The sequence below is a fragment of the Vespa mandarinia genome, chromosome 6 (assembly GCF_050613455.1).
Source record: "Vespa mandarinia isolate Hongniang chromosome 6, ASM5061345v1, whole genome shotgun sequence".
In the NCBI taxonomy this organism is placed as follows: Eukaryota; Metazoa; Arthropoda; class Insecta; order Hymenoptera; family Vespidae; genus Vespa; species Vespa mandarinia.
The window spans coordinates 5,270,001-5,279,914 of NC_140815.1; the positions used below are offsets into that span (position 1 = coordinate 5,270,001).

The 9,914-nt window shown below is 32.4% G+C and overlaps 1 protein-coding gene and 1 long non-coding RNA gene across 2 annotated transcripts in view; one reads left to right on the forward strand and one right to left on the reverse strand.

The window, feature by feature from the left end:
- Positions 1-7,766, reverse strand: part of LOC118440977 (uncharacterized) — a 12,691-nt gene extending 4,925 nt beyond the window's left edge. Inside the window, exons 1-2 of the long non-coding RNA XR_014982283.1 lie at positions 7,358-7,766; positions 7,059-7,237 (exon numbers count right to left, since the gene is read on the reverse strand). This is a non-coding gene — a long non-coding RNA (uncharacterized LOC118440977). The remainder of the gene's footprint in view (positions 1-7,058; positions 7,238-7,357) is intronic.
- side (motor axon guidance molcule sidestep) overlaps positions 1-9,428 on the forward strand; it is a 17,340-nt gene extending 7,912 nt beyond the window's left edge. The window contains exons 2-12 of the mRNA XM_035864759.2: positions 382-514; positions 4,115-4,326; positions 4,677-4,787; positions 4,908-5,123; positions 6,131-6,427; positions 6,496-6,626; positions 6,737-6,896; positions 6,992-7,294; positions 7,670-8,125; positions 8,304-8,513; positions 8,828-9,428. Coding sequence (XP_035720652.1) covers positions 382-514; positions 4,115-4,326; positions 4,677-4,787; positions 4,908-5,123; positions 6,131-6,427; positions 6,496-6,626; positions 6,737-6,896; positions 6,992-7,294; positions 7,670-8,125; positions 8,304-8,513; positions 8,828-8,871 — 2,273 coding nt within the window. The 3' untranslated portion in view covers positions 8,872-9,428. The remainder of the gene's footprint in view (positions 1-381; positions 515-4,114; positions 4,327-4,676; positions 4,788-4,907; positions 5,124-6,130; positions 6,428-6,495; positions 6,627-6,736; positions 6,897-6,991; positions 7,295-7,669; positions 8,126-8,303; positions 8,514-8,827) is intronic.
- Positions 9,429-9,914: the final 486 nt, after the last annotated feature.

The window sequence follows — 9,914 nt, forward strand, 5'->3', positions numbered from 1 at the left end:
CACTACAAAGGAAATTCGTAAAATCTTTATTAAGACAATTTATATTCGAGTAGATCTCTCAGGTAAGAGGGTTCCTTTCAAGAGTGGAATGACGAATCTGGGTTCGATGCACGATTCTCTGACTCGCATATCGCACGAGCGCGATTTAAACTTAGATTCGCGAAGATGTTATGAAGCACGATACGCGGAGGAAATAGAAACGATAAACCGCCATGATCCTTGACGTCGTTGGGAACACGTGCGTGAGAATTTGGTGTTAATGTACACTTTGGTATGCCATTGACAAGCGACTTCTTGCCTCTAGTGATACCTTCTACTACAATATATATCTCATTTTCTCATTGTAAATAATATCATAATATTATTTTCTTTGCTTAACAGTACCTGTCAAATTGATATGGGCCAACGAGGGAGATGACGTCGAATTACCATGTGACATAACACCTCCGACTCCTACAGATTCCGTTAATATGGTACTCTGGTTTAGAGATAGCGCCGGGATACCTCTTTACAGGTAATCTTACAATATATGATAAATTATTAGATGTTTATTATTTGAAAGATTATTGCATAGTTACTGGTATATGTTATTCAAGATTTTAATGTTTTTAGAATAATAAACTGACATTTATTTGTTTATTTTTCTAAAAATATAGCTTCATATTTTAATTTGATATAAAACATAATAATTGCTTATTTCGTAGTATAAAAGGAAATTTGCATATGCATAACATATATATACATATATACACACAGTTGAACGTACGTCTAGAAAAATGCATTAATTAATATTATATAATTTACGCGTCAAGAATATCAGTTATTAAAATGTTTAGATATTTTTTTATGATTATTAATATGTAGTTATGTCGAAGAAGACATTTTTTGGCATCGCTTTACGTTCTTCCATTGACTTCCTGGTTTCGTAGAAGTTAGAAAATGATTCACTCAAAGAGATTTCTTTCAAAGCTTTCAGTACATTAGGGTACTGACCGCGAGCGTTATTGGGAGATACCATTGTTCTGATGCTGCATCTCGAAATATCTCACAACCTAAAACAGACAGCCTGTGCTTTCAAATCTCAACATTCTATATTATCTTTTACCTAGAGTTCTTAGATCATTAACGAATGTGATATTCAAAACAACTTGAATTTGTAATCGACATAATAAATCCGAGTATTGAGTTTGGCCAATAAGAAATGTTGAAATTTGTAATATTTTGTATTTAAATAAACAACACTGAGTTTAGTCTTTATTTTCTTTCTTACCAATAATATACTAATGGATTGACAAATCAATAATATAACAATCTTCAATATTTTATATCAAACAAAACCACGTTAATATTTTTTATTGAAAATTTTAATTCATCTATTGATCAATCAAATATTTATTCTAGTTCTGTTTTGAAAAAAATAAATAAACTCAAAGGTAAATATCATGTTTTGATCTATATTAAATCTTGGTCTGTAATAAATCGTACAATTGATATAAAATTGTTAAGAGATCGATAAATTTAATTTTATGATCAATAATAAATTTAAATAAAAAAGAAGATTTTTATGGATTACAAAAATCGCCAAGTGGTCATTGAAGAAACGGGTTAAGTCAGATCAGTAATATATAAATAATTCGAAAGAATTTCGGCAATCGGAAGCGTAGGTCGGTGGAAACTCACCAACGTGAGCCAATCGTAAAAATAGAGCAACATATCGAAAAAGTTTTCATCTGACACGTCTATGGAAATGTGAGTTAGGATTATCGAGTTTGTTTAGTAAAACGAAGTAAGCTCGGTTGTAAAGCAAAAAATTTGTTCAAAACCCGTTCGCGCACGTGCCACCATTTCTGCATTGGTAAATACTCGTATGCAGTTAGAAAAAATTTGCGTTTTACGGTACAGCTTATGAAATTTACTCTCCGCGGAAACGTTTTACGAAAATAAGTTTACATACAGCTTATATATTATATTATTATAATAATGTAAGTTTACATATAGCTTATATATTATTATATTAAATTGATTTTTGTGCACGTATATAGACCGACACTTAATTACCAGTAAATTTTATCTTAATAGAAGTTTCATTTTCCATTTATTTCACATTATTTACATAATTTATATAGAAAAAAAATATGATTGTATGTCGAAAAGTTTTATATGTGTTTATACAATCATATGGATGAATAAATGATCGAGCTGCATTGAAAAATATTGATCTCAATTCATTATTCAAATAAAAATATTGGATTATAAATAATGTATAAGAATATGATTAAAAAATAATAATTACGCGTAAATTGAAAAACCACGCGTAGCTCGTCATATGTTCATTTTTTTTCTTTTTCATAAGATATTACCTTTTCTATTGATTGTAAAATTTGTAATATACATGAAGACACATTTACAATGTGCAATCATATTATTGGATAGAATAAAATTGGTGGAAGGGGAAACTTCTCATATTGACGTAAAATCGACTGGTACGCTATTATTGACTGTCAATATATGTACATACATTTACATATATACATATACTTGCTCGAAAATGTTAGCCTGCAGTCTTCGTCTATCATTAACATAAGATTATTTATACTTATTTCTTTCTAGTATGAAAAAAATTATTTAAAAAAAAGCCATAAACTACTACGATAAAAGTAATATTACTTTTTATATTCTTTAGTTAGTAATACCATTTAGTTGATTTATCACTCAAAAAAATATTACAAACGCAAAAAGAGAAAAAATAAGATTATAAAAGGGAAACGAACAGGTGACATGTCAAGCGTTACACAGAACAGATTTCTCTTTAGCAGTCTTTATGGCTTTGTTTATTCATTCGATACTTGCCTACGGGACCTACGTCTCCTCGATGAAAAATAAGCAAATCTGACTAAAAGTCGTTCTCTGTTTTTTCCCTGGACAATTATATTTCATGTCATAATAAAAAAAAACTTTTGTTTGCTTTACTTTAGTTTGCTTTACTTTTATTTGCCACCACAACTTTATTGTGATATTTAACTGTATATATAGCGTGAATTTTTATATTTTATTGATAAAGATATTTTCTGGGCGAGAAATTATTACCTAAAATTAAAAAAAAATAGTAATAAAACAAAAAAAAAAAAAGAACAAAGACCAGTAACACAGAAAATATGAAAAGATTTTCACACGTATTACAATGTATATTGAAATTGATTAACATGAACAGATTACGTAATGGAATGTTATTTATTGACAAATATAGTCATTATTGTTAAGAGTAAATATTATTTTTCTTTTTTCTGTTTTTTTGCAAAAAATGCAAAATTTACAATTCATTTTTGTCTAGCTTTTCCAACACTTTCATCGCTATTAAAACGAGTTGTAAAAACTGAGTTCATAATAAAATAATTAATCAATGATCTCAGCGATATTTTTTATTGTGCAAAAAAGGTCAATAAAGTGTAGATATATGACGAAAATAAATATTTAACGAAAACTGGAACAGTTATTATATCATCATTGATTGATAATAGAGTGAAATAATAGAGCTCGAAATTGATTGAGATGCTTGAATGATGACGAATTACTCCGTGCACTATTTCCATGTTTGTTTTATCTCGTTTGTTTCGATTTATTTTTCTTTTTCCCTTTTGTTTTCTTTTGAGAAACTCGTCATCTCACCATAACGATTTCCTTCTCTTAGATTACATAACACGGTTGTCCTAAGCGGCAAATCTAAATCTGCAAGCATCCAGCCTGCCAACTATCCTTTTTTCGTCCGCGAATAGATACCGTTTGCGAGTTAGTCACCAAGATTCACCGAGCTCATGGCAAATACTGTTTACACAGGAACGTTCTATTAAATTTGGATGATATCCATGAAATAATTTCCTAGAAAATTTCACGAATTTCTTGTAATTCGAAAAATTTTTAACTTGAATACGAAGAAACTCATCTCAAAGTTTTACTTCAGATTATTAAATTAGATTAGAATTACGTATTGACAAAGATAAATGATATTAATTATAAAATGTCAAGTATATCATACAAGTTTATGATAAAGCTTAAAAACATTAATTCTATATAATAAAGATACTTGATATCTCGTTCATTAATTAACTTTCCATAGCCTAGACGCTAGGAGCGGTAATTTAAGTGCTGCAATTCATTGGGCCGACGGCGATGACCTTGGAAGACGTACTTACTTTCAAGTGGGCGACGGTCAACGATCAAAATTGAAGATCACCAAAGTCAAATATAAGGATCAGGGTTTATTCAGATGTAGAGTTGACTTCGTCGATTCCCCAACAAGGAATTTCAGAGCGAACCTCACCCTCGTCGGTAAATATCATATTACATTTGAGACTGTTAATGTGTTTTCAAAGAAAAAAAAAAAAAAAAAAGAAAGAAAGAAAAAAAAAGGAAGAGTAACTCATATTCGTGGAATTGTGAATTACGTTTGAATTGAAACGTAGACCATAACTTAACCGTAAGCTACTTTTAAAGGACGAATAAATAAAAATTAATTGAAGATTTTCATCTGGCCGTGAAATCAACTATGATCGCCTGGGGAACAGTCTGCTTAAGTTAATAGGAAGCAATTAAAATGTACTCTATGCTAAACGGTCTCACAATTATAACCCTGATTCCAAGAAATTTCGTTAGAGCGGCTCCTTTTTATATTTTTTCAGAGAAACCGACGAAACCAGTGATATATGACGCCCAGGGACGCGAGGTAACAGGCATAGGCGGCCCTTTTCTCGAGGGTTATGGTCTTCTTTTGACCTGCCAAGTGTCAGGAGGTAAGATTATCTTTATACTTCACGCCTAGATTTTATTCAAAAAAGTATAAGTATCAAACGCGTCAAGTCATCTATCTCAAATTGATATCGAATATTTTATTTTTATTTTTTTTATTTTAGGAAGACCAAAACCTTCGGTAACGTGGTGGAAGGACGGTGAGCTACTTGATGCTGTAGATGACACTCCCACAATTGGCTCGTTGAGCAAGTTCACAATAAATCATCTTTTCATTGGCAAAGTTACGCGGGCATTATGGGGCACAAAACTTGAATGTAGAGCTCAGTCTGCCCCAATGGCGAAACCTATTATTCGAGAAGTACCTCTTGATATTTATCGTAAGTAATTATTTAAAATTATATCTATATTATCGATATTAATGAAACTCAGAATCGCGATAATATTTTTCTTTTGATTCCTTTTCTTAATGTCAAATCGTTCAGGCGAAAGAGGAAAAAAAATTGAAAGATTTCATTTGATTTAATTAAGTAATTGATCTTTACCGACTTATACAAAATTTTATAACTTGAATATATTAAAAAAGACACTGTTGGAGTTGAACGTATTGTAAACCCCGCTTCTAACCTCTAACGCAACCTCCCTAACTTAAAATTAGAAAGACCGAGTTCTGAGACCCTCAAGGTCATTCCTTTGATTTTAAGCACGCTTTAAAGGGCACTCGGAACGGAACTCTCCTCGTCGTTTTGCTTTGTAAAAGAGAACTCGGTTTTGCTTCATTAAGTCTCCTACAATTTTATTGAGAAAAATAGAAAAAAAACTGAATAATCAGATCGTTGTTGACGAGCTTACCAATTGAAAGTAAAAGCAACTTAGCAACGACGTAAGCAAATATCCTGAAAAATTTAGTCAAACTCGCTGACGAGAGGAAACGAAGCTCTTTCATGATGATATCAGCGAAAAAACTTTATGCGACCGCGAAGAAAGAAGTTTAAATTTAGGAGAGTCAAGCGAACCGCAGCGGAAGCAAAGCGAATTCCGGCGGTTTCGCGCACTCTTCTCCTTAACTCCTTTGGCGGCTGCATTTCGGAGAATTGTCGTCGAATATAAAAATACACCCCTCGAATGGCGACCAGACGAACACTTCTTTTCGATCGTTACATTCGTTTTGCGGTGAAACGACTTTTTATTCTACACATTTTACTGACTCTAAAGAAAAAAAAACATTAAAAATAAAAATATTAAAGTGAAGTCGATAATAACTTTCGTAATATTGAAGTCAATATCAAGAAATATCGTTCCTATTCAAATTCATTTTAATAATAAAATGAAACGTTATTCTATCTTATTCGTATCTTACTCATCAATTTCTTCATTGTTATTTCAGTTAAACCGGCCGTGGTGAAAATCATTTTGAGCGACGAAGAAATGTACGCCGGTCGTCCGATCGCTGCAAAATGCGAAACTTGGGGTAGTTCTCCAGCTGCCAGAATTATTTGGAGATTAGGCGACGAAGTGATCGGTGATCCTATTGTTTCCATTACACAGAGAAGTAATTCCACCGTTAGTAAGATCGTTCTTGCTCTCGGAAAAAATGACGATGGCAAAGAACTTGCTTGCAAAGCTGAAAATCCTAGATTTCCTGGTGGCGTTCTCGAAGAAACAAAATCTCTTCGCGTTCTTTGTAAGTTTTCTAATACTTTTCTATGTTTTGCTAGATATTTCAGTTTCTTTAATAATATCAATTGACAGATGCACCGGTCCTAACGGCTCACCTGGCAACAGGATATATTCTAAATACATTGAGAGAAGGGGATGATCTGAAATTGGTCTGCGACGTTCAGAGCAATCCACCGCCGACAAAGGTCACTTGGTATCACGACGTAAGTATGCTTCCTTGGAAACATATCGCTAGAGATAATAGAAAATTAAAAAAAAAAAGTATATATATATAAACTAGAAATAAAAGATAATAAAGAATTCTTTAATTCAGGATATACGATTAGAACATGACGTGAGCGCCGGTATTTTGATATCCTCCAATACGCTCACTCTTCGTGTTCTCACTCTCGACCACTCTGGTGAATACTCTTGCGAAGCTACAAACTTTGTTGGACAAGGACGTAGTTTGCCTCTTCTTATTCACATGAAGTGTAAGTATAGTTATAGAATAAATAAAATATATAAAAAGAAAGTAAAGATCGTTGAAAAAAAGGAAATGAAAATTGTATTATTCAATGACATGCAGATGCTCCAAGATGTAGAGAGGGTTATGAGAGGCGAGAAATAGCGGCTGTTCGACACGAAACAGTAACCTTGAGATGCGAAATCGAAGCAGTTCCAGACGAGTTGATTCGATTTTCCTGGAGCTTCAATGGAACGCGAGGCGACGTCCTACCGTTACCAAATTCAAGAGTTCGGGATAATGGCCTCGTTAGTTTACTGGATTATACTCCTAGTGCGGATACTGATTACGGTACTCTCGCTTGTTGGGCTAGTAACAGCATAGGAAGGCAAAGGTTACCATGTTTGTTCAACGTAGTACCGGCAAGTAAGTACTATTATCCATTAACAGAATCGATCAAAAGATGTACGTAATATGTAACATACATACCTATATATATCGTAGTAATAGTTTTGATGTCGTCACCATAAAAGTGTGAGTCTTCTTCTCGTTACATTGATGATTCACCGAGGATAAAATCATAGGAACTTTTATAATACCATCTCAAATGGATTCGGTATTTTATTTTTTATAAAGGAATTTTGGTGAATATTACTCGATAATTGATATGCACTTTTCTGTTTAAATCAATAATTGATGGTAATGGATAGATAAATATAAAAAATTACATTTAATCTAAGAAAATATTTTTCTCCTTGGAAAACTCATTTCAAAATATTCTTTTTTTTTCTTTTCTTTCAGAAATACCACAGGCACCAATAGATTGTTCGTTACGCAACGAAAGTAGTTCCTTAGAAGTAAATTGTATTCCTGGTTCGGATGGTGGTTCACCGCAGCACTTCCTGCTGGAGGTTCGTGGTCCCTTTGGTAGTTCTGGCATCGTACAGGTCATTCCACAAACCCTTCAAACGCCCCAAAGCGATCAAGGTGCAGTGAGCGAAGCACCGCCTATATATCAAGAAAGAAATCCAAGTCCTACTTTTCGACTTCACGATCTCAAGCCAGGCTATGATTATACTATTTACGTATATGCCGTCAATGGACGTGGAAGAAGCGAGCCCACTCTTCTTAAACATGTACAAGTTGCTGAACCTATCGGTGGGAAGCTCGAAAGTACTGGGATTTTTCTCGAAGATTTGAAGAAAGCCATTCCTCAAGTCGATTCGCAAAGCATGATCATCGTAATGGCTTTGATAGGTATAAACGTAAACTTAATCCTCGATAGCCAACGATCCGGTTGTATCAATATTCGTCTTGTACGTATTTGATAGAAATACGAATATAACTTGGAAATATTTTTAAAGTTTAACTTAAGAATTTATCTATCTATATTCAAATACAATTTAATATAATTGTTTCTTATTTCTATATATAGGTGCAGCGGCATTGATTTTGGTAGGCATCGGTATAGTGATTGGTTTGGCAATTTGCAAAAGGAGATCCAACAGGCCCGTTGTTTCGAGTCCTGATGATTTTACTACACCAACTTATATACCCGCACAAAGAATCGAACCGAGAATTAGATATACGACCGACGGCAGACACTCACAAAGAAGAAGCTTGTATGTCGAAGAAAATCGAAATGGTAAATTATAGATTATTATTCATTAATATTTGATATGCGTAAACACGTAAAACCGATATAAACACGACAAATACGTCTGAACTCGTCGAGTGTTTGTAATATACTGACGGTGATAACTTTATCGTGACATTGGATAACCACGAAATGATATTCAAAGATAACCTTCGACAATATAAATATGAATCGTGTAAGATAACAAAGGACATACATATATATGTAATAATCGAAATAAAATTTAAAACAACATTGAATGGATAGACAATGTTTTTTTTTTAAGATAAATGAAACGTTTTAATTTTATATTTTTTTTATAGACCCTGATATTTTGCAACAAGTGGAAGTCGACTTACAAGTCTAACGGCGAAAATTTTAAACGAGCGACGTGACTTGCTTGCGAAAGCATAATCGTACCACCAGTATTTTAATTAAGAAAATGAAATCTATAATTGTAACTTTCACAATTTTTCCGATTAATTCGCGAAGTATAAACATTAGCATAGATAGTATTATTCGCTGAAAAAAAATAATAGTGTACAGTATTTCGTGACAAACGAGTAAAGCTTAACAGTAAACGTTGTCGATATGTTAAATATTTTACTTCATATTGTATATTAGATTTTAGCATGTGACCGCGATAATTAAGATAATAAATAAATTAATAATAAGTAGATAAAAAAAAGAAAAGTATATAAATCGCTTAGCCAAAGATGTACGTACATTTATTTTTCCATGGCTTGCGTGATACATGCATATTGTAATTCCAATAGTAATTCCTACTTTCGTCGTAATCCTACTCTTGATGTAAGTAACTTATAAAACATTATACCTCATTCGAGTAAAGCAAGCGGGCGCCAACTTAAGAAGCGCATAGTATATTTTAAGCTCGTCATTAAGAAAATGCCATTAGCGTAACAACAAGCGTATCGTGTCGATAAAGTTTATCTTGCTTTTATATACAAACATGTAAATATTTTTGAAAAATGACATGCGTATCGAAGAAAATTAAATGAAAAAATATATTGTAAATTATAACAATCCTAAAAAAAAAACAGTGTTCCTTTTAAAAATTAAATCCTTATATCCTGTATTATTTTCGAAGAAAATTCGAAACAAAACCGACGACTAATTTGAAAATTTCTCCATCGAGCTTACGCTATTCCAAGGAATCGAATGAACTATATCAAATTAGTTAGCAAAATAACTATGTATAGTTATATATTCAATTTAACTAATATCGAACCAAGTTATAGTTTATGAATGGAAAAATCAATAAGTGGAAAATACTTGATAAAAACCGTTGAATCAATTGCATTTGAGTATTTTTGATCGCGTCAATTATTTTGAATATTGCAATCAATTTCCATGTATGTAGATTGAACATACACATATATCCGGATACGT